General features: G+C 40.9%; 1 protein-coding gene across 9 annotated transcripts in view; it reads right to left on the bottom strand.

Annotated features, from left to right (window-relative positions):
* Nucleotides 1-16,678: 16,678 nt before the first annotated feature.
* The window catches only part of GPBP1 (GC-rich promoter binding protein 1), a 38,501-nt gene continuing 29,667 nt past the window's right edge, over nucleotides 16,679-25,512 (bottom strand). For 7 of the 9 annotated variants that reach the window (XM_042804433.1, XM_042804432.1, XM_042804434.1 and 4 more), the window contains 3 exons: nucleotides 21,187-21,371; nucleotides 18,261-18,363; nucleotides 16,679-17,156 (listed from right to left, as the gene is read on the bottom strand). In XM_042804433.1, coding sequence (XP_042660367.1) covers nucleotides 16,998-17,156; nucleotides 18,261-18,363; nucleotides 21,187-21,371 — 447 coding nt within the window. In that variant the 3' untranslated portion in view covers nucleotides 16,679-16,997. The other 2 variants (XM_042804439.1, XM_042804438.1) reach the window with 2 other exon arrangements.

Below are 25,512 nucleotides of genomic sequence, written 5' to 3'. Positions count from 1 at the left end.
GGCAATACATTGTCTCTCACAGATCTCCAAAACCATCATTGCCAGACGTGCAAAGTGAAGGAAGAAGAAATCACCCTGAGCATTAATGGCTTCTGTTAAATGAGATTGGGGGAAAGTCTGTCATTGTTTGGATAAATAATTACAGATGAGCAAATAATCTAAAACACTTGCCCCTTTATTATTCAGCAGGTGGCCTGCAGGATCAGCCATTTAACTTCAGCATTAAGATATGGAACATGACATCAAGCACTATAGGAGCTAATCAGGTTCTGATGAGCTATGATTTCTTCATGCTTATCATTTGCCTGAAATCTCATCTTCCACCCCAGTCACTGAGCTTTACCTTTCACATGCGCCATGTACAGCTTCTTGTGGTGCGGCCTCACTGTGAAGGTAACACCGCACACAAGGGCAGTGCTTGTCCCCAGTCTCTGCAGGAACACACTTTATGAAATCTATGCACAAGCTCCCAGATAAGCTATTGATCTAGAACTTGACACTAGCTCTTAAATATAGCAAGCCATCCCAAGGTGTATCCTCTTCAAATACTAAACTTAGTTCACCTATACTAGAATACACGGGGAACAAACTTTCCCAGCTGTTTGAAGAATCTGACCTTACAATAATACATGATTTATATTACAATCAAATAAACACAGCCTCTGAGAAGGTTAGAGCTACTTAACTGCTTTCCAAATACTCCCTCACATACACACTTTCAAGCCAAAGCTTTTCTTAAATCAGTAACTACTTCAGCAAGCCCTTGAGGAACTAGGATGTAATTATTACAGCACCAGCTCCTGATTAAGGATTTGTTTGGAAAAGGTCTCATTAATTTGCATGCATATCTGATTGACTGTGATGGAAAGGAGCCGACAGAGTTATTCAGGGCACTGATTCCCCTACACACTGCTCAGTGCATCAAATACATGTCTATTAGAAGTACTGCCACCTGTTTTTTTTCCATCTCTTCTACACTTTAACCCTTAAAAGCTCATATCTCTCATTTTCTTGCTGGCTTAATTAATACTAACAGTTCTGTCTATTCAGATTGTAAAGACATTTACAAAAAATAAAGCTATTCAGGAAAGTCTGACCTGTTTCCAAAGAGTGCATGACAGGAGAGAGGGAGGCCAGTATGGCTAGGAAAATAATTTGCTGCCTGTTTTCCTGTCCATTCCACTGCTGTATAAAGTAGAGCCATCTTATGGTGACATGAAAAGTAACACTGTGCAACTGTTAACATTTTACTAAGGACTGCTCAGAAAAATATGAAAATAGCTCAATTTTATGAGTACATTTTAATAAGCAGAAAGATTTAATCAAAATTTTACCTGTGCTGTGAAAAGGGAGGTTTATGAGCTTTATAAGCCAGGGGTATGCAACTAAATTATCACAGGACAGTTGACCAGAGTTACACTGGAAACCAGAAGGAAGGTAGTTAAAACTACTGCACTACTTAAGCAAGACAAAGGCTGTTGGAACAGGAACAAAAGCAATAATAAATACGTAAGAGTACACAAGACAATTTACCTGGCAACTTTTTCCCCAACACCAGCTAACAGCACCAGAAGCCCATGGCAAGGATGAAGCCCCGCCTGCAGAGAGACCCGGGTGCCAGCAGAAAAGTCTCCATGTCCAGTTCCACCACTAACTCCAGTGGATGCATGAGTGGTCACTTTGGCTCCAGTTTTCCATGCCTGTGTATAGGTGGTGAGAAGTTCCTACAACCTCACTTTGAAGACAGTACATACCTTGGAGCTGACTGTGTTTGGATGAAGCATTATATGAAAAATGGAAAAACATTGTGCAGGATTGTCAGGAAGGCTCATTTTCTTCATGCCCTCACACAGCAGAAATGCAAAGATAACATGTTTGTCCTCCCAGTTACTCTTGCACTTCTTCCATTTGTATAGTAGTCAATATTTCAATTCAGACATTTCTGCTGCTTCTTAGTGAGTGTCACACCTTGCACACAAAATCCTTCATGTTCTTAATTCCAGGGACTTATGCTCTGAATAAATGGTTGCAAACTGTTTGGAAGCAATGGCTCCCCACTCTTTGAAGTGTTTGACATTACCAGGTCTTTAGGCACTACCACTAACATACAAGCTTTTCACCTGCTGCTGATTCCAACCATTCATAAGCCTTTTCCCAAACTCCAGAAAGTTTTTGTTTTGTTTTGCTTTCCTAAATATTCACTTGCTTGTTTGTCTTGGCAAAAACATTCCTGTGTTCACAGTTAAACTTTCAAGAACTTGACAGAATCCAAGACACATCCATCTTTTTCTCTGTAATCTCAAAGTGATCACATCAGAATCTGCTACCACTCTTCAGTACATAGGGTTATGCAGTTCTCTTCAAGGACCATTTTTCCCCCTCTTCCCCTCCCTAGGGATTAATTCTCACACTCCTGACAACATAGTACTATCCGATATTGAGACCCTGGGGACCAGTTTCATCTGCAAAAGGACCACCTCTGGGGTGGACAAATGCCAGGTACTCAGGCCATTTGAAACTTTTCCTACAAACCTTGCACAAAGACAAAGAAAAGCCTGTTCCTTTGCTTTCCTATCCATTTCGCTTCCAGTTTGTTTCCCTTGCTTTGTTCTGTGTGCTTTCACACTGGTAATAAGCCCAGAGGACTGACAGCAGTGAACACGGGTAGATCTCTGCTGTCAGTAGTTATTTAGTACCTAGAAAGCTCCAGAGGCTCAGCAGGGTGGCCACGTTCATACAACCTGGTATTAAGGATGAACCCTTTCACAGTACCATTGTGGTTCTGGCAGAGAAGCAGCAGCCAGAACCAACACTCTGCAATGTCCAGGGTGGCTTTGCAGGCTTCTGCATGCAATAAAAGTTGGGGCATACACACACTTTCACATTGTCCCTACTGCAGCAAGAAGAGGTAAAATCTCCAAGAGGTGGGATGGGCTGGCAGCTCTGAACGTCACCTCCCTTCGACAGGGACACAGCTCTGTAGAACAGAGCTCAGTGTCAGGGCACCACAGCATGGCATGGTGCTGCAGAGCCCATGGGACCATGCACAGCCCCATTGCACCCACGTTGCAATGGCACACAGTCCCAAGCAGCTGGCACCTCCACAGAGAGGAGCCCATGTGGCATGGCCCCGGAGATGGCCCTGCAGCCGATGGTGGGAGCTGCAGGCAGTCCAGGGTCATGTTACCTCGGCAGGCAGGAGTAATCTTGATGAATTTGAATCTAATTCCCATCCTTGGGGATCTCAAAAAGTCCTCTGGACATGGTCCTGAGCAGCTAGCTGTAGATGGCCCTGTTTGAACAGGGCAGTCAGGCAAGATGACTTCCAGAGGCCCCTGCCAGTGTCCACCATTCTGTGAGATCTTAAGATCTGTCAGCTCCTACTGAAGACAGTTGTGTAACTCCAGTTTGGCTACATATAAAATTAATAAAAATTACAGTGTGGCCAACTCCATTCAGTGCTCTTGCTGAGGATTGTAGAACCAGGATACAATAAGAGTCTTTAAAACTCATAAAATGCAAATCAGCATACTTAGATGAACACTGCCAGCTGGTGTTAAGTCCAAGAAAATCTTGACTTTCTACATAAATATGGTTTTAGTAAAAGCCCTGAAGGAATGAAAATATTTTCTTGAGGAGTATAAAAGAAAAATGGTTTAATCAAGCTGTCTCTCCATGGCTGCAAATCAAATATTATTCTGGTGCATGGGAGCATGAGAGCTTTGCAGTTTATATAACCTGCCTGTAGGAACACTAGAGAGATCCGGAAAGAAAAGTGAAAATTGCTCAAATCAATATGAACACGAAAATGCTTCAAAATCATTAAGATGCAAAGTTACTTTCATTACTCAATAAACAGGGAAGAAAATGCAGCTGTAACTTCTGCAGGTAATGAGTTACAGCAATACTGGTTAAAAAAAAAAAATAACCTTGCCTCTACCCTTTTATTTTATTGATGGGACCAGCACTGATGGTTAGGAAAGAATATAATAAATAATGTCAACACAAAGCTAAATATTACAAAAGTGTATTTGCATTCCATGTAGGAAAGATCTTATACACAAAATCCAAGAGCTGCTGATTGTTGCTTTTGTTTCCCAAATGTAAACCTATGCACATTGTGCAGTCTGTAAAACCAACAAACAAACATGATGAGTTCATTGGACTAAGTCTTTGCTTTAACCCCAGAATATATTACTCTCCATGTACAAATACTGTGTGAGAAGAGCTCTCTGTTTCTCAATTATGCACTGTGGTTTTTAGACATATGGTAAATAACCTTTGGAAAGACTGCTTCCAATTTCACTGCATAGTAAGCCAATTCACTGCTCAAACATGAATATAAATCACATACTTCAGGAAAAAAAATAAAATAATTGGCTTTCTTGAAAAGTCCTGAAAAGTGGAACCATTTGTCCTAAGCTCGGTGGGTGCCCTTGGCAGCAGTGACCCCAGAAGTGACTCCCAGCAACAGCCTCCTGCCCTGTAATGCTCCTCAGGCCTGGGGACAGCGTGGCAGAGGAACAGATCAGCCTTCTCTCTTTGCAGAGAACTACCTGACACGTTCAGAAGCTACAATGTGGTTTAGTATATCCTGAAAAAGTATAGTGGCCCGCATGAAGAGTATCCACTGAAGAGATGTTTTTAGAAAGATCTGTAGGTATTACATTGTCACAGATGCCACCTGCAGGTTATTAAACAGGCAGCACAGGAAAGAGACAGCATGATTATTCCTAATCTGCTCTTCCGGGTCCTCACTCAGATTTGCTCAGTCCATACTATCACACTTCAAAATAACCTGTCAGCACTCAAGCCCCAGCAGAGAATTTATATTTTTCTTCAGCAAGGCAGGGTTTTAAGCAGTAACATAGACACTAACTTGTTATGACTCCTAGCAGATAGCCCCAGCCTGGAGGGAGGATAAGCAACTATTCTTCTTACACAAGGCATCACGTGCTGCAGTCAGGTGCTCCTTTGAAACTCCTCATGTTTCTTCAAACCAGGCACCTTCAGCAAAAGCTGTGTCTCTGCCCACTGCAGCGACCTATGTAACTTTGGGTACTTGGGCCTCGGTGCCTACAACAACAGCTTTAAATTTCTGAGCAGTGTGTCCTTTAACAGGAAGGCAGAAACAATGAAACATCCCATGGAAAATTAGATGGTTCAAAAAGAAACCAAGGACTAAAACAGGATCTGCTCTTGGAGTCTTCACACAGCTTAAAAAATTATATGTATGTGCATATACATGCACAAACATATGCATTGGCTTTAAAGAGTTTTCTGTGGTGTGAGAATTAAAAATCAGCAAGCCTGCAATGTGTATTTTTGTTTTTTTAACAGATTTCCATCTCCAACAGAAAGTTACAAAAGGTTTAACAAAAAAAGCTTCAAGTCTTCACCTGAAGAAAAGTATATTTCCTACTTAAAACTCTCATCTCCAGAATGTCATGCATCCTACATCGCATCATATGGTGACATTTATGAAAAGGTTGCTCAGTTCACCTGTATATCACCTTGCTGTATTTTCTAGTTCCTACAGAAGAGAAAGTGGTGAGTACAACCAGTGTCTTCACTCAAACACTTGCTACCTTATCCCTCACATTTTGGTCTGCTTTATTTATTCTGTTTTTACCTGTACAGAAAAATAGAGTACAAAATGTTATTTTGTAGAAAAATAATTATTTGGGCCTGTCTTACAGGTAATGGAAATAGTTTTATGATACTGGACCTCTTAGACTTCCTTCTGCTGCACAGCGATGCTACCTGCATACAACAGTGCGATGAACTGTGCATGCCCCAACTTGTGCAGCATCACTGTAATCATCAGTGTATGAAAGATGTAATCTGCTCTGCCTCTGGCATAATCAGGATAAATCCTTAGATTTGAAACACTGCATGATATTGCTGCTGAGCACAGGGAGACTGGAAATGGCCAAGTTCTTTTTACAGAGCAAAAAAGCAATTAAACAAGTGGTGAAACATGAGGGCAGAGGAATTCTTTTAAGTGACTGTTTGAAGGTGTGGTGTTTTTTGGTTTTGTTTTTTGGTGGGTTTTGTGGTTTGGTGTTTTGTTTTGTGGGTTTTTTTTTTAAGGTGTGAAAATCTAGGCACAAATTTAAATGGTGAACAAAGTGAAAGTTTGCATGAGAGATATAGCAAAAACTCTTGAGTATCACCTTAATCTGAGGTGCAGGCAGATGGGGGAATAATTCCTCCCCTACAGAAGTAACAAAACCAAGACCTGTGAATTTATTTCTCCCCTCTTGGATGGACACCTCCTGCTGTTTTCCAAGGAGCTGGAGACAGCAGCAGGCAGCTTTATTACACTTGGACTGATCCCAGGATAAAAGCCAGCCTCTTCTCCTTCAGTTGCAGGCTCTATGAATCCCCAAAGCCTTACCAAAAAAGAGCTTTGTACTGTGTAAGTGCATGACCTCCATCACACACGTATCCTTTGATTTTTATTTACACTAGTCCTAAAGCAGCTTTCTAGCCCCACACATCTCTGTTCCCTACAGCAAGAGGATGTGGCCATAACTGCAAACAAAAATGTGTGTGAGGAACTAGAGGGCATTTAACCCAGGACACAAATACCTGCAGCATCTCTTACGCAATTAGTGTGACAGCAGAAGAAACTAATGAGAATTGTTGTCTTCTTCCCAGAGCAAGAGAGGCAGAGGATCATCTCATATCCCAGAGACAGGCTGGCATGTCAATATATCTTATTCTCTAACTCCCATAGGTCTAGATAATCAAAACAAAATTGTTTTTATTTAAAAGTCTAAAACCCAGTTGTGAAGTCTTGTTTTCAACCACAGTGAGTTCCACTGATGAACAGGAATGGTGTTGCTCTCCACCTTTGAAAAATGAAGCAATTACACGTCAAAATAAAGGTGCTTCATGCTAGTCACCCAGATTCGAAGATTTTGTCCAAAAGCCACAAAAACTTGTTGTAAGTGTTCATGGCTCATTCGCAATAAAAAATGCATCAGCATCAGAACTGCAGTGCTGGAGAGAGATAAAAAGTTCTTGTAAAAATCCAGTGGAAAAGAAAATTCCTGTAAGCAAGCTGCGAGTTGCAGGCTGCAAAAAAACATCTAATCCCTACTCTGATGAGAAGAAATCTAGATGCAAATATATAAATGAGAGCACATCTCAACTATATCTTTTCTGTCCTCTAGTGTCAGCTTTTTGTGGTGAACAGAATCTGAATAAGCCTTTTTCTGTTGTCCATTTTAACTGCTTTTTTCAAGCAAAGAAATACCTGTCCTATTGTGAACACTGAACACTGGTAGAGAAACTTCTGAAAAGAGGCCAAATTTTGATTGGAAAACATCAACCAAACCCAACTGCAAATTTTCAGAAAGTGCCACTACAGCACATGAACGTAACTAGCAATCTTCAAATAGGACATTTACTTCAGAGGAGAATCATGGCAGAATGGAGAATACAACTAGTTTTGCTCCCAGCTTTTCTTTAAACAAATATCTGCATATGCACAGAGTATAACAGAACAGTCTTTCCATCCTCAATTTACAGCACAGCTATACACCCAGGCTGTTCTGCTTAAGAACATCTCTAGCCAAACTCCAACCTGCAACAGGCAGTTATTTCACTTATTTCACAAGTATAGTCCTAAATTATACCAAAGTACAGCAGTTCTATGAACAGTGCAATTGTCTCTGCATTTAGGGACTGGTATAGTCAAGTATCAAAAAACCCTGGAATACTGTTACACTAGTTTAGAAAAACAAAAACAGATTAACTAACAATAGTTGCACAAAATCTGTGAGTAGAACAGTAGCAGAGACCAGAGCCGGCCGAAGATCTCCAGCACCCTCTTCTGGTTCCTGGAGCCCACAGGTACGACCGTGTCTGGAAACCTCTCTTCTGCTCAAGTGACATTGATAGAAGCAGTTAATACACACCTAGACATGAGCTAATAGGACGCCAGTGACCTCAGCTGCACTAGAGTGAACAATATAGAACACCCTATTATTTTTAAAATTTCAGGAAGAAATTTCATCTGTTGCGACATTGTTCCTATGAGTCCCAGCATCTATTTTATGTGTTACTGTACAGGACCAGAACTTCAATGTACTGGACAACATACAGACACTGGAAAAACTGCTTACAAGAAACCAATGGGAGAGTAGACACAATTCACATGTAATATGGTCCAAGAGCCAGGCAGATGTCAGAGCAGCCTGAGTTGTCAAGGTTCCTAATTTTGCTTCACTTGACTTTGGGAGGTTTGAGGTGGGGGGGGTCAGACACCAACTCTAGGAAATAAAACAACAATGAAATTTCACTGAGCTCCAGAGATGGTATGGAAGAAAGTATAAGGATGTTCTTTTCAAACCTGACTGCATGGATGACACAGTCCAGCACCACTGGCCAAAGACAGGTGCCATCCTTTTGAAGTCAAGTGAAAAGTAACGCACTGAATGGGAGTGTCTACATCACAGGGGGCTCAAACATGTTCAACATAATCAGGGTCAAGATATACATGGAAGGAGACAGAGAGGATCAAAGATGGGAGAAGAACCTGTGCAGCATCACCTTGTGACAGGTGGAGATACACGGACAGAATAGGCCATACCTTAAGACATGTTATACAGTGAAGATCTGCAACAGCTAGAGGTTATGAGAACCCACAGACTGTGAAAGACTGAGACACACAAGAAAACAAGTCAATAATTAGGAATGAAAGTCAAGAATGAAATGGTCAAAAGATATAATTGAAAAGTAAGAAAATAAGAAGTTTGTTCTCTTGGCTAATCAATACTGCTTCTGCACCATGTGGAGCTGTTTGCTTTTCTTTCTGTCACACTCATATTTCAGGTCATTGGTGTCAATAGCTCTGAGGTCTGGGCCCCACAACACTGAGCAGCTTCTTCCCTTTGGGGATCAGATAGTTCAAAAAGAATCAGCAGCAGCTCTCCGCTGTTCTCTCTGGCCACACCACAGTCTTTTCTCTCTGAAGTCACTAGAGTTGCTCTGAAACCCAGACTTTCAGCATTTTTCACAGAGCTAAGACACAGAAAGCACCCTTGAGGGATGACCATGCAGAGGGCCAGGCCAAGCAGCTGGCGGGGAGGGTCACCTGGCTTGGCCAAGGACTGACATTACCTTAGGACCTTGCCAAAGTAAGCCAGAGATAAAATGACCCTGCTGAGCCTCTCATCCACATTGCATCCATTGCTCCTGCAGCCAGTGCAGCCCCAGGACCTCACTGGTCATCCTCACGGCTCTTGCCCAGAGACCAGTTTGCTCCCCCAGCCTCCACCAGGCAGCTCAGGCCCAACTGGGAGGCAACAAACAGCTCCTGATCCACAGCAGCAGCACTGCTGAAGCCTCTGTATTCAGAGACAAACTTCCCGTCTTTCATTTCACTCAGATTTTCTGCTAAACAGAGTTCTTCCACCACCCAGCCTTATAGGCCATGCCTCTGGATATTCCTCTTCACTTTTTATCCTTACTACTTCCTTAGAAATTTGTTTTCCATTCTTTATTAGTGCAGTTTCTGCTCCGGCCTTATCTCTCCACATCACTCCTTGAAGCCAGGTCTAGCTGTAATCACTACCTGCCATTGGGCATGCAGGGAAAGAACCCAATGAGTGAGTCCTAGTGGGTGAAGGTGTCTTGGTCTACATCCTGCTTCCTCAGCCCAAGTGGGCCTGTCCTTTTGCTATTGACGTGCTGTTTCTGTACCACAAAATCTGCTAAAACTTCAAAGGTTTTAAAACTTCATCAGCCTTTCAGAAGAATTAATAGCAGCCAGATTAAAAAAAAAAAAAAACAAAAAACAAACAAACAAAAAAAAACACCAAAGAAAACACTGAAGAAAAATGCAGATTTAGCCTACACTGTATCTGCCCAGTTTTGATCACTGCATGACTTAAGCTAGGCTGCATATAACTCTTTTGATTTAATTTCAGTCAAGCAGCAGTCAAGTTGGCCAGGGGGTGCCAGCCCACTGCTGGGGGACTGGCTGGGCATCAGGCAGCAGGTGGTGAGCAATTGCATTGCGCATCACTTGTTTAGTGTATTCTTTTATCATTATTATTTTCCCTTCCTTTTCTGTCCTATTAAACTGACTTTATTGCAACCCACAAGTTTTACCTTTTTTATGATTCTCTCCCCCACCCCACTGAGGGAGGAGTGAGCAAACAGCTGTGTGGTGTTTAGCTGCCTGCCACGTTAAACCACAACACAGACTCACCTCCTCAGAGAGCTCTCACCTTTCCTTGCTTCCTGCTCTACTCTAGCAGCGATGCACCCTCTAGGTAAGGGCACTTCTACACCCCAGGATGCTTGAAGGATGCCCTCATCCTCACCCACAGGACTATGTCTGCTTCTAAAATCCCTTAAGGATTTTACAGAAGCTCCAGCTTTTTTCTAATTCCTTTCTCAATCTTGATTTTCCCATTCACAGGTAACTATTCTAACATCAGTACCACACTTGTTAAACATTAAGAGAAAGGTATTCGAAGAAAAATAAGGTCAAGGACTTGCAAAATGAGAAATACAGAACCTGAGTGAAGGCCAGGAACCACAAGCCTGTGCAACCTTCAGGTTCTTGCAGGCATGCATTACGTGTTAGCCTGTAATTGCATAAGAACATACCATTCACCTGGCAGGACACCTGCCTTACTCAGTATTTTGTTTTTACCTACTTAACATATCATTCACACCATGCACAAAATATAAAACTACTCCCCTCCTCCTAAGTGTGCCTCTAGTACTCTTGTACTCTTGGTACTCTTGAGCCCTTCACCAACAATAACTTACTTTCGTATTCTTGTGGTTACCCCAGAGTATGGTTAATTCTCTCGAAGTAAATAAATTACCAAGATTAAGACAAAAACTTTCAGAAACATCTGCTAAAATCAGTATCTTGCTTATTGTTAAACCTGGCATATCCTGACCAGCTTTATGTTCTCTCAACATAGAGAAAAAAAAAAAAAAAAAAAAAAAAAATAGTAAAAATTAGAGACAAGAAATAAGAGAACCACATCAAACCTCTACTCGCACCATCTAAGATTTTTGCTTTCTTACAATGCAACTGCAAAATTTGAGATCATCACATGCAACAAATGTTGGCTGTAATCTTCTAACACAAGACTAGCCACTAAGAGACAGGGGGGATCATTTCACTGACATCAGAAGACAAGACTCTAGCTTTCAGCTACATTTCAAAATAATGAGCTTGTGGCCCCTCCTGTTTGCTCCCATTTATTCTTGCCACTGAAATTTCTTTTCCCTCTTTTGCCATTGAGTTCTCTCCAGTTTTAGCTGTGCTCATCCCACCTTCCGGGCTCTGCCACCCTGCAGCTGCATCCCCGGTGACCTGGTCAGCCAGGGAAAACTAGTTCTACAAAGTTAAGTATTTGGCAGTTAAGTGACTGAGAAGAGATCCTTGCAGTGGAACCATAAGGTAACTATAAACACAGTCAGTATCACCAGTTCCATCTGCAACAATGCGTTCATTTTTTAGCAGTTTCATCAAAGGACTAAAAATTAAATAACACTAATCTGTAGTTTAACTGGAACATTAAGATATTTCCACATTGCATTTCCAGAATAACTAATTCTTTAACCTCAACTAAGAAAATATTTGTATTCTGTACAAGGATTATTTGTGCATGCCCGCTTTGGAAGTGGACAATGAAAAAAATCAGAGCAGAGAAAAATGCTCATGTGAGGACTTAGCAAAATATCTGTGTACTTCACATTCATACTCAAAATTATTTTTGAAACAGCTTTCCAATGCAGTCAGAAGCATTTCTCAGCTTTTGGTAATAAAATGTTTACAGCTTAGGATAAAACCATGGCTTAATTAATTAATTGCAGACCAGCTCATTTCAAATATTATCCTTTCAAACAGTATAACTTGTTACCTAAAGCAATGTTACAGGAAAAAAAAAATGAACCTGGTAATTTATGAAGAGGCCCTTCAGCCTGGCTGTAATTTAAGTTCTGCATATTCCTGAGCAGGAAAGAACACAATACTCAAGGCAAGAGCCACCAATAACACCAACAGGTACAAACAGCAAGCACAGGAAGTAAGTCACTACCAACAGTTCTACAATGTCCCCCTGTATTACATTCAAATTGTGCATGCTCATCTATGCCAGATGACTCAAAGCTCAATCATGTTTCATCTGTCATGATGCACCTGTCACCTGAGCTCAGATAAGATGCTCCATACCTTGCTAAGGATGGTTCCACTTCAGCAGTCTTGCAACAGGAAGCAATGGGAGATGGAAGATGCAAAGATGAGAACAGCACAGAGGTCCCCCAGGCATCAAGCTATCACACAGAAGGGGGAGTAAGAATCAAAAGGAAGGCACTGTATCAAAGCCACCATACTAGAATAAGCAGAATCAGAGCTGCACATCATGTCCTGCTATTGGCTATACTGAGTAACAAACTGGAAGAAAAGCTGCATCACCTTCCTTGACCCAACTGTGAGAAAACTAAGGCAATAGCGGATACTGTCTGGCTTCAGAGCAGGTCAGATGTCCATTGGTACCTGATGCAAAGGGGCCTGTTTCAGAATCTATAGGCTTAGAAGGTAACGAAGGACAGCACATGGCCAGCCTGGTGATCCAGCAAAATGCAGTACCTCAGGACACCAGGCTGCTCCAAGTTCATCTTTCAAGCCTTTTGAATTTCTTGCATCAGTTCTCAAGTCTGACTGCTTCCTGGCAGAGTGAAAGGAGTTTGCTTTCCTTTGCTATCCAAGCTGAAACTCTCTAGTGCTTAGTACCGCCAGAACCAGTTATCACCCCACACCTCCTGAGGAGAACACAAGTTCTCTCATATAGAACCAAGCTCCATCAGCCTGATGTGCAGAAGCTCCTCTGGACATCAGGAGTAGCCAAAAATACTCCCTTCCACTTCAAAGCTGTATCTTTGACCTGGATAGGATAGGAAGGTAAAAGAGCATTTGCCCTGCAAGTATGGAATGTCATTTCTCCGTAACAATCATGCTATTGCCAGGGGAATAAATAGCTGCATACTAAGAGGATGTCCAAAGAAGATGTATACAGAATGAAGCCTAAATAGTAAGCATACTCTCAGGTATCTTTGTCGGAATTTAATAAATACAGGCCACTATAGACACTGTATGACCTCACATCTCCATCAGATGATCAGATCTGCACAAGAGACTGCAAGCAGGCTTTGGTAGGCACTGAATTCAGTACAGACCCGTACGCTCCAATGACCAAATGGTTTATGTGTGACAGAAGAGAAAGGCTGGTGAACTACTAAAATTGCCCTGGGAAAGAAACAAAGTCAAAGATGGAAAAAGTTGTATTGTTACATACAAGAAAATCAGATTTCATACTACTTTACTACTACACTGAAATTAAGGGAGGAGGGCAGCACAAAAGAATGCTTTCATACATTTTATGGAAGTAAAATATGAAAAGCAAACTTTTTTTCAAGTGACATTTCACAGGAAAATTAAAATCAAAAACTCAGCTGAAAAGAAGACTTCCTCAGTGAGTGACTAAAGAAGGTATTTCTGAATGTGTCAAAAAAGAGGAGCAATGCACTATGCAGCTTTGCCACAAGCAAAAGAACATAAATATAATATACAGCAATACAGTTTCTCAGTGGAAACATCAAAGCTTCCCCACTTCCATACTGCAGTGAGGGGCAAACATCAGTAACAGCAGGCAAATAACCACTTAAGCTAGGGGCTATGCAGACCTCCAGCACATTTCTGAACTAGCAGAACAGACCACTGTATAGGACTAGAACTGAATCCACAAGTATCAGTTAGCTAAGGCTATGCATCTGTACAGCGTCAAATCACAGTACCAAACATGCTTCAAGAAACACAAGCATACTGTAGTAGGAGTATAGAGTAATTACATTCTGTGTATAGAGCCAGGACGGACAACACAGCAGATACAAGAGAAGCCACCACACACTCAGCAGAAAAGAAGTTATAAAGGCTGTAAAAAAGGTGTTTCATTCTACAAAGCAAAACCACTGCTCAATTCCTGTTACTTCCTTTGCTCACAGATCATTATAACCAGTGCTTCTGTTACCAGATTCAGGATATAAACTAGCAAAACAGAAGTAGCAAGTATAACCATTATTTCTAATTTCTCTAAAGAGAATCTTCTCAATTACAGCTTGTAAATTTCCCAAATCTATACACTTAGTATAGCACAACTCTTCTATAATCATGGTGTCTTCCCAAAGGTTCAATTAGACAGGTAACACTTGTTATTAAACTGAAGAGGGAAAAAAGGCTATGTCCCACTTTGAGAAATATGGAGGCAAATAAGTTTTCACTTAGTAATAAAAATAGCATATTCACATACCGCTAAGTAATTAGGATAGGCATAAGATCCTGCTGATAGGATGTGAAAATCAAAAAGGGAATAGATTACACCAAGGTGTCAAAGTTAGTAAAAAAACTGCAGGAAAGGGGAAGGAGAAAGATGTGTAAGGCATACAGGTAGGAAAGACTTCATTGCTGATATGACAGCTTTCTCTTTAAAAGGAGACACATTTTTATCCTCTTAAATTTAGATGAGAAAATGATGCATTTCAAGACACTGTGCCAAATTAACTACATCAACGTTTGCATGCCTGTTCCAAGACAGAAACTGACCTCTTGAACAGAAATCTCTATTTAAAGTAATTTAAAAAAAAAAAAAAACAAACAACAACAAACCCCAACAAAAACATACTTTAGGCACAAAATTGATAGATGCCATCTTATAAAAAATTATCTTTTCCTGAAGAAGTTAAATATGGACAAAACCTCAGCTTTATAAATATTTTTGCTTTAGACAACTAAATTGCAAATTACTTAAGAAATAGTATAATTCAAAAGATCTTCAAGAGACAATGTCTATATATATATATATATATGTATATGTAAGCTATGTTATAAATGTGACATCACCGAGAGCACCTGTGCTCATGAATTAATGCTATATAGTTTGTACAACCCTGTGGAAAATACTTAAAGAACTAAAATGAACCAAGTAAAACTGTAATACAATATTGGTATTAAATTGTGTGATTATAAAGAACAAGTTTGACACAAAGTAGGCAAAACAGGTGCTTATTGCATAGATATGCTTCTGCTGCTATAAAAGCAAGATCTGGTGATGAAAATATTTTTACCTCATTCTGAAAAGCAATCACTACTGCCAGAGTACATTTAACATAAATGCAAACAAAACTTACCAGATTTAAAAACAATACACTTGAAGCTATGCACTGAGACAATAGTCTGTAAATCAGTTTATTTTTCTTGTAGCAGACAAATCCAATCAGTGTAATTCCTTTTCTGCATGTGAAGAGTAAAGTCAAAGTTTTTTTTTTCCCCACAGGAACATGTTCACTGTGAGAATACTGAGTCTTGCAATACCCCATAGATTTTCCAATTTAAAGGTTAGTTCTAGATATGTAGAACTAAAACATCAGGGTCTTTTGCCATTAACGTTTAACATCTTTGTCAGCGACATGGACAGTGGGACTGAGCGCACCCTCAGTGAGTTTGCCAATGACACCAAGCTGTGCGGTGCAGTGACACGCTGGAGGGCAGGGATGGCATCCCGAGGGACATGGACAGGCTGGAGAGGTGGGTACGTGCAAACCTCATGAAATTCAACAAGGCCAAGGGCAAGGTCCTGCACATGGGTCAGGGAGATCCCAAGCACAAATAGAGGCTGGGCAATGAGTGGATTGAGAGCAGCCCTGCAGAGAGTGACTTGGTGGTATTAGTGGATGGAAAACAGTGAGCCAGCAATGTGCACTCACAGCCCAGAAGGCCAACCGTGTCCTGGGCTGCATCAAGAGAAGTGCGGCCAGCAGGTCCAGGGAGGGGATTCTGCCCCTCTACTCCACTCTCGTGAGACCCCCCTGCAGTGCTGTGTCCAGTTCCGGCGGCCCCAACACAAGAAGGACATGGACCTGCTTGAGAAGGTCCAGAGGAAGCCACAAAGATGATCGGGGGCTGGAGCAGCTCCCCTGTGAGGACAGGCTGAGAGAGCTGGGGCTGTTCAGCCTGGAGAAGAGAAGGCTCTGGGGAGACCTTATAGTGGCCTCACAGTGCTTAAAGGGGGTACAGGAAAGATGGGGAGGGACTCTTTATCAGGGGGTGTAGTGATAGGACAAAGGGTAATGGTTTTAAACTGAAAGAGAGTAGATTTAGATTAGATCTAAGGAGGAAATTCTTTCCTATGAGAGCAGTGAGGCCCTGGCCCAGGGTGCCCAGAGCAGCTGTGGCTGCCCCCTCCCTGGAAGGGTTCAAGGCCAGGCTGGACGGGGCTGGGAGCAACCTGGTCTGGGGGAAGGTGTCCCTGCCCATGGCAGGGGGGTTGGACCTAGATATCTTTTAAGGTCCCTTCCAAACCAAACCATTCTATGATTCTAATAACAACTACTACAGTACAAATGGTTAAAGAGCAGTTATGTGTGGAAGTATAACAGTACAACAGCTCAATTAAGGAAAAGAGGTTTAGTGCACTTTGCTTATTTTAGCCAACATGCTACATTGTCCTTTTTGTGTACAAAGTGGACTCAAGGATTTCCACTGTAAGAAAGAAATTACTTGACAATCGAAACACTGTGTCAAGCTGCCTTTGTTTTCCTTATAGATTTTGACATTTTAAGAGAGAAGCTTTATGAGACATTGCAGAATTCTGTGTTTTTATTATTAAATGAGAAAGTCTGATTTGTTACATTGTCACATTGCTAGTCTGAAATGCTCCAGTGATGAAGAAAGTCAATGCTGCATCAACCCAAGTCCTCATTCTACAACATTCGTTTAACAAAGAAATCATAGTAATGTTCAACACACCCAACAAAACATTCCTTGCTTTCTTCAAAGAAAAGTCCCATTATTCTTCCTCTAGCAGGTATCTTAACTACATAAATTAGAAAATTTTTTTGGACTACACATCCCCATATTTTCATGATATCAGAATGGGTTTCTACAGACATTACAGAAGTCTTCACACATCATCATCATCTGATGTATCACTGCTGCTTGTCTCAGAAGCCTCATTCTCCAGAGCAGGTTTGAAAGTGCTGTTTTTCCAGGAGCTAAACTTAAAATCACAGACAAGGCCGTTTTTCAAAATGCCGTTTCTCCGAAGACCGTTTTTTTTTAACTAAAATGAGAAAACAAGATGTATTTAGAGAAAGAAAAAGCTAAACACAACAATCTGTTGCATTTCAACATTCTCTACATCTTCATCTCCAGGTGACACTAAATCTGCCTTTTCATATACGCACACAAAGGAAAACTCCCCTGAGAGCCTCCACTTCTGGGCCAGTCACTGTATCCAAGCGCCTCCAATTGTGCTAAGCTTCTGCAGCCAACAAGACCTTGCCCTCTTCTCACCCACTGCCTCAGACGTCTTGCCCCAGTGATCCCTCCACCCACATGGTCTCTCCTGCAATGCAGTCGCTTTCTGCACAGTGCTGCAAACATCTGTGCTAAGAAGGGCAGGGTCTGCACTAAGGAAGGGACCCAGAAGAAGTGAAGCAGCAGGGAGGAATGGGTATAGCCAGTCTGTCTACCTGATGCAGCTGGAAGGTTAAAGACACTGGAAAAAAAGGAAACAACTGATTCTACAACAAGAAAGGAATTACTGTATTTCCACACATAGCGCAAAAGCTGGGCAATAAGCCAAGCATTTAAGAATTTAATATTCTGAATGCTCTAATATGTGTGTGACTGGACTTACAGAAATATTCTATGTTCAGATTTAACATCACACTAGATTCTCCCTTCCAGATCCTCCTCACTGATCCCACCAGGTACATACAACACTCCTAATTGAAATTAAAAAAAAAAAAAAAAAAAAAAAATCAAGTCTAGATTGCCTTTTCAGACTTTGACTAGGGAATTAAATGTGTCTCAATTTCCAACAGAGAAAATTTAAGTTTTGGAAAACTGCATCAAAACCTTTAAAGAAAATTCTCTTTCCCTCAGGCTAAACTGGGGAGCTGGTAAGCCTGTGCAATTCTACAACCAGCAAAGCTGAAACTGCTTAGAAGTGCTCCCTTACCCTTCCCTTGATATTTTGAGAAAAGGCCTTACCCTACAGCAAGCACTGGTCCCCTACCTTTTTAAAGCAACTGTTTCTTCAAAAACACAATACTGAAACGGCAACATCCCTAGCCATCAAAATTACTGCAGTTCCTCCTCAAAGGTAGGTATTTAGGGTAGCCAACTGCAAGTTCATAATGGAACATTAGCTGAGTGTTACCTGTTCACTAATGACTCTGAATTCCCTCATCTCATCCTCTGTTAGTGGAGCACATGTTTCATCATTTTCACTGTCTTCCTGCCAGCCCATCTCCTTTAACAACCTTTAAATTAAAAAGGACAACATTAAGGAATTTGCTACACACAATCAGACATTTCAAGCTCTGCCTACATGTATGTGTAAAGATCTGTAACAAATGGACTAATCAGCCCATATTTTTTTTAAACAATCTCTTATATAAAAGTCGTTTAAAAGCATTAAAAAAGATACAGAAGTTGAGAAGTTCTCAGCTCCTTCACAGACGACCCTGTTTTACCACTACATGTGGTAAAAACTGTACCTTCATTTTAAGAGAAGAAATCTGTCAGGTAGAAAAATAAGAATGTATTTCCTTTGCAGCAGCAGTGTACCCCCTTGAAAACAGTATGAAGAGACAAAAGACTCACACTGAGGGAACCTGCAGGTTTTCCCAGATGACAGAGCAGCCATGAGGAGTACTGGTGGTGTCCTCCATGGAAACCAACTGAGGATGCAATGACCTCATACAGTTTATTTTTTCTAGCACATGCTAATGTCAGAGCCAGGACAGGCTTCTCTGCAACTGAGTCTCACGCAACATCTGATGCTGGTATTCCAGCACAGACAGAGTACTAGGAGTTTTGGGATGAGGGGAGGAAAAGAAACAAGACAGATTCCTCTTGTAACTCAAGATTTTGAGATATCCAAAGATGCAATAATCAACAAGTTTTAGCTAGTGCCAAAAGTGAGACAGCAGTATCTGAGCAGAAAGAAAGTGGTTTTACATCTGAAGACACTGTGAAAACAGGGGCTATCTGAGGGTAAAGGCATCATGACATTTAACAATGAAGATAGTAGGGTCTCTTGCTGCAGTTTTTGCCAAAATGATTAGCACCTCCTTCAGGAAAACCATGTACATGTTGACCTTAAATGTTAAAAGAGGTTAAAGCTATTTCACAAAAAATAAAGAGGTTTCTAAAGTATATGCCAGAACTGACACAAGATACTGACACTCAGAGCTGAAGAATGGCAAATATATTAAAACAAGGAAGTAAGACGAACTCACAGTTGGTATCATGTGCCAGGTACTTCATTTAGCCAGATGTCAGAAAAAAAATGCCCTTCAACATAACCCTCCCCATAAAGAACTCTAGGTCCCAATACAATGAATGTGCAGTGGACAAACCTGCAGGTGAACAGTGACACCAATGACTTGTTAAAACCATAATAAAAGCCTGGAATTGTAGAAGGAGAAAGGGAGAACAGCACTACTCCATTTTGAAAAAGAAGAGTTAACAGGACAATAACAGAAATGGAAATTACATCCTCGGTAGTACTTGCACTGAACTGGGACAATCTGACAGCCAGGCACAATTAAATCCTCAGGAAGCAGCAGAAATAACATGCAAGTCACACAAAATTCTCTTTTAAAAGAATACGTGCATTTGCGTAGACACACAGAAAAAGACTTGCAATACCAAATGCAGTTCAATGATAGTTATATTTTTGACAACGGCAATCTGAAAGTTTTACAGCAAGCAAGCCAAGATGTTAACAGTATTATGTACAATAAAGTGAAAAGATACAGAGCTCCTGTTAATGCAAATAAAATTTAGGGCAATGGCTAATTAACTTTTCAACAATACTGTCTAAAGGTATCAGGATCACTGTCCCTTTATAGTGACACTAGGCTTCTAGAATGGTTAAAAGTGTTAACTAAACAAAAAAAAATTCAACTTCAGATTAGCAAACTTGACACCAACAGGATGGTTGTACCTTGGAAACTTCCCCAGCAGAAGGGAAGCCCAAGATATATTTTATGCCACTATTGTTACTAGATATGCACAAATATCCTGTGAGTTAAGCTGCTCACTTCAAATCCAGTTTACCACAAAAACGCTTACCATAACATCTGTCTACATGCATGCAAAGGCCACAGTCAAAGGGCCGGGACAGTGCGGAGACACAGCCTCTCTGGGATACTGCAAAGGAAAGACACTTGCCCAGAAACCTGATGAAGGCCAAAGTCATTTGAACTGAAAGATGAGAGTTAGATTTGACGCCTTTCTTCTAGTCAAAGAATCAGCAGCAGCAGCCTCTAGTGGCCAAAGTCTCCATAGCCAATGGTGGAAAAAAAGGAAGAGAGGAGAGTGTGTTTCACTTTTCATACTCATGAGGGACAACCGGTCATGAAAGCTTCCTCTGCAGGTACAACAAAAGGGAAAGTTCTCTAGTCCAATGTATATGTAAAATCTATCACTAAAAAAAAAAAAAAATCTATCACTGCAATTCTGTAACTGCCAGAGACAGTAAGAATCTGACAGAGCTCATGACAAGCTCATCTCCAGACTGAGTCGTGATTTCCCAGCAGCATCATTCTCAGCTCTACCAGTTGCTACTGCAGTTACTTTTATGAGGTACTAGAATTGTTTCAATCCTTTTTTAAAGTTACATTTTCCCTTTCCAGTGTATTGTCTCATGATATCACTAACAGTGTCAGCTAGTCAGCTACAGAAATAATTAACTGCTTTAACAATGAGGAAGAACTCACTGGAGTTTACATAAGATGCAGCACTTAAAGTATTATTAATACAAATAGCGATTACATGCATTATTCCTCCTAGACATGCAGACCAAAATCACAGGGATGAAGCCACTATGCAGTTTGCTTTATTTCTTCATAAGAAATAAATCAATTTTTTAGTAAAGTAAGTCTAATACACAAGACTAGTAGAAACAAAGCATATTCAATGTTAAATCAGTACATGTCTAAAAGTTAAACTTTGACAGTACTCATTAAACATTTTATGTGTTCTCAGTTTTCAGATTCTGATTTCTGAACTAAGAATAATTTATTACATGCTCACTTACCATGAAGGAAGAATCTTGATATTATATAAGTACATACCTATGCTCTGCCTCAAGTGAGCTTGAAAGAACATCTGCCTGAGGGAAAGCTGAAGATCGAACTATCTGCTGAGATGTAACTGAAGCATTGCCATTCTCCCGTGGAATTTCATTTTCAAAGTTTCGGTTTATATCTCTCTCACAATGAGAACTGTTGCTGTTATGCAAGTTAAAGGACTCATCATCCTGTTAAAAATAATTATGTATTACAAAGTTTAAAGGTAAATTCTATTCACAAGTAAATATCTTCATGCGCTGTAATTCAGGGATTCCATTTAATTTAAAAGAAGTTTAAATGAAGACACTCTATACCATTTCAGAGGTAATTCTGTTCATTCTTCTTGAATTTGCAGTACCCAGATGCCACAGAAATGTTAAGTTATAACACTGATCAAATAATGTAGAAGCAACTCCCATGCTCTGTCTTGAACTTTTTTCTACAAAGTTTCAAACCTATCTTAAAATTCAAAGTTATTTAAGCTGCCTTTCATACCTACAGAAATAACAGGTTATCTGTTGAACTTACAAATAATGTTCCTAGTTAAATATCAGAGCTATGTCTGTCAGGAGAAGTTTGAAAGCATGAGTTCTCAAGTTTACTTAGTGTAAGAGGCAGATCACAGCTACTATACCTCAACCAGCAAATTCATCTGCCACAAGTTCAGAAAGACTGGATACTGCTCTTTAAATTCAGACAATAACCTCCCCTACACACATGCACTCACCAGAGCTTCTCAGGCTGTTAACAGCAACTGTAACTTACTAGCCATGAAACAAGAAATATGAAGAAAGTTTATTTAGAAAGCAGATTGTTTAGGTTCACTCAAATATTAAAAGCTTATTAATCTACAAATCAGAGAGGTTTCTTTTTATTCTACTCATTCAGTAACCTGTAATTCTCATCTAGTAATGAGACAAATAGCCTCAGAAGTCTTACCAACTGTAAAAACAGAGCTGAGTATGATCGTCATCTAGTTAACACCCTTTTGACAACAAAATCCCTAAACTAGGCATATAACAGCATTATCCATAGCAGGAGACAATCACTCAATCAGCCTGTTCTGCACTTGTAAAAAAACATACTTCAGAGTCCAGGATCAAGACCATCACTTCACTCAGTGTTGTCTGCTTCCAGAAATTTTAGAATGCTCAGCAAGAATTTCTTAAGAACAAGCATTTCAATAAAAATACATTCGGCTGTTAAATCACATGCCTGAAGAACACAACTCAGATTATCAACAGAATTTATAAGAATATTAAAGAATTTTAGTGTATATATATATATCTATATATATATATAGGGCAAAACAGCTTCTTCCAAGCATCATTCAGCTGCTAATTAGGATTTGCCTCATTATTTCAGATGTGGCATCTATTACTGCACGCCTTAAAATTCCATCAACAGGATCACATTATATAGTACTGTAGTGCAGTTATCTCCCCATCCACTCAGTTGCACACCATGTCTTCTACTGAGGATCATGAAAATGAATGTTGGAAGTAGGACAACCATTATGTTATACAAATCATGTAACTCTTTTCACACCTGTTAGTGAAACAGCAACAGCACAGAAAAGGAAGCATGCATTTACCAACAACTACTCCACACTACCTGTTACATACACTTTACCAATTATATTACAACTTCTACTATTAACAGCCTTTTTTGTTTTTATTTTTAAATACACTTGCTTCTGAAAATCAGCTCTGTACAATGGGACAACGAAATGCATTTGACATATCATAAAGATATGAACTCAAGACAATTTCAGGAACAGAAACCACCACCAAGTTCATGTATAGTTTTCAGAATTCTGAAGCTCAAGACAGTGTTTCCCAATATCTTTTCGGTCCTAAGTTAAATTTTTTTGTGTATTTCTTAAACACAAGTGAACAACACTACCCCTCCCCAAAACCCATATCAGGGTACTCAGCCACAGAATGCCTAACGGAAGGATGCAGACTCACACATACAGCTAAGTTGTACAGTCACATTACAGCAAATTTTATTCTGCCTGAAATAGGGACAGGGTCAGAAAAGTCTATCTTACTTTCATGAGCAATGCACACTGGCACTGTTTCTTTTTTCACACATCTGAATCCAAATAAACCTTCCTCAAAACCCCTCATTATCTAGCCAATTTGTATTTTTGTTTTGTTTTGTTTACACACTATAAGCCACTCATATACAGTGAACAGGACTGCAATCACCTCATCCTGAATGTTACAATACTTCTCTTCGCTTGGACTATGTATAACTATGCTTATGGCTTGCTGGTGGCTTGTAGCACCGGCACAAATGTTCTCTGGTGCCAGCCAAGCACTGCATAAACCAATCCAGATTGAAAGAAACTCAGCACATACTATATACAGACAGTATAGGCCTTCAAGTTCTCAATTAGGATTTAAAACCAGGTTCTTTATATATGCATAAATTCAACTATTGCTCCTATGATTAGTCCAAGAATAGATAACTTCCGGCTATCTAAACACTCTAACTAGGAAAGAAATGCTATCAGAAGCAGAACCAAGTTTTTCCATTAATTGTTTTGTAGGAAAACTAACAGTCAAGGTATGAAATGCTGCCCTCCACAAGTCTGTAGGGCAAGAGGGGATTCACTCAAGGGTACTGAGGGAGCTGGCGAGGTGCTCACCAAGGCACCTTCCATCATTTTTATCAGCAGTCATGGCTAACTGGGGGAGGTCCCAGTCAATCAGAGGTTAGCAAATGTGACATCCACCCACAAGAAGGGCAGGAAGGAGGATCCAGGGAACTACAGGCCTGTCAGTGTGACCCCAGTGCCAGGGAAGGTTATGCCGCAGATCTTCTTCAGTGCCATTACACAGCATATACAGGACAACCAGGTGATCAGGCCCAGCCAGCACAGGTTTATGAAAGGCAGGTCTTGCTTGATCAACCTGATCTCCTTCTGTGATAAGACCCACTTAGTGGATGAGGGAAAGGCTGTGGATGTTGTTTACCTGGACTTTAGTAAAGCCTCTGACACCATTTCCCACAATATTCTCCTGGAGAAGCCGGCTGCTCATGGCTTGCAGAGGCATACTCTTCACTGGGTAACACACTGGCTGCGTGGCCAGGCCCGAAGAGCGGTGGTGAAAGGAGTTAAATGCAGCTGGTGGGCAGCCACCAGTGCTGTTCCCCAGGGCTCCGTACTGGGGTCAGTTCTGTTCAGTATCTTCATCAATAATCTGGATGAGGGGATCAAATGCACCCTCAGTAAGTTGGCAGACAACACCAAGTTGGGCAGGAGTGTTGATCTGTTTGAAGGTAGGAAGGCTCTACAGAGGGATCTGGACAGGCTGGATCAGTGGGCCGAGGCCAACTGTATGAGGTTGAGAAAGGCTCAGTGCCGGGTCCTGCACCTGGATCCCAACAACCCCACACAACACTACAGGCTCAGGGAAGAGTGGCTGGAAAGCTGCCTGGCGGAAAAGGACCTGGGGGTGTTGGTCGACAGCTGGCTGAATGCAAGCCCACAGTGTGCCCAGGTGGCCAAGGTCATCCTGGCTTGTATCAGAAATAGTGTGGCCAGCTGGACTAGGGAAGCGATCATCTCCCTGTACTTGACACTGGTGAGGCTGCACCTCAAATACTGTGTTCAGTTTTGGGCCCCTCACTACAAGACAGACATTGAGGTGCTGGAGCATATCCAAAGAAGAGCAACAGAGCTGGTGAAGGGTCTAGAGCACAAGTCCTATGAGAAGTGGCTGAGGGAACTGGTGTGGTTTAGCCTGGAGAAAAGGAGACTCAGATGAGACCCGATTGCTCTCTACAACTACTTGAAAGGAGGCTGTAATGAGGTGGGTGTCAGTCTCTTCTCCAAGTAACAAGTGATAGAATGAGAGGAAACAGCCTCAAGTTGTGCCAAGGGAGGTTTAGATTGGGTATTAGGAAAAATTTCTTCACCAAAAGTGTTGTCAAGCATTGGAACAGGCTGCCCAGGGAAGTGGTGGAGTCACCATCCTTGGAGTATTTAAAAGAGATGGTGCTTAGGGACACGGTTTAGTGGTGGACTTGACAGTGCTAGGTTAACTGTTGGACTCAGTCTTAAACATCTCTTCCAACCTAAACAATTCTGTGCCTAGGTTCATGTACTGATCTTAATTTATTCTTTTTATTGTTGCTAAAGACACAGACGTACCTGAGTTATTAACATGTATGAACAGATACTGCAGGGGAAAAAGACTACTAAGAAGGACTAATGGAAGAGTAGTACTTGGAACAACTTTTTTAAATTCACCAAAATGAAATTCCTTTCCTTCAGAGATCCAAGACCATGACTTAGCAGCTGTTTACAGCAAAATA

Source organism: Tyto alba, unplaced genomic scaffold, assembly GCF_018691265.1.
Source record: "Tyto alba isolate M040663 unplaced genomic scaffold, T.alba_DEE_v4.0 Super-Scaffold_42, whole genome shotgun sequence".
In the NCBI taxonomy this organism is placed as follows: domain Eukaryota; kingdom Metazoa; phylum Chordata; class Aves; order Strigiformes; family Tytonidae; genus Tyto; species Tyto alba.
The sequence above is the reverse complement of the archived record's forward strand: the minus strand, read 5'-3'. Positions and strand labels throughout refer to the sequence as shown.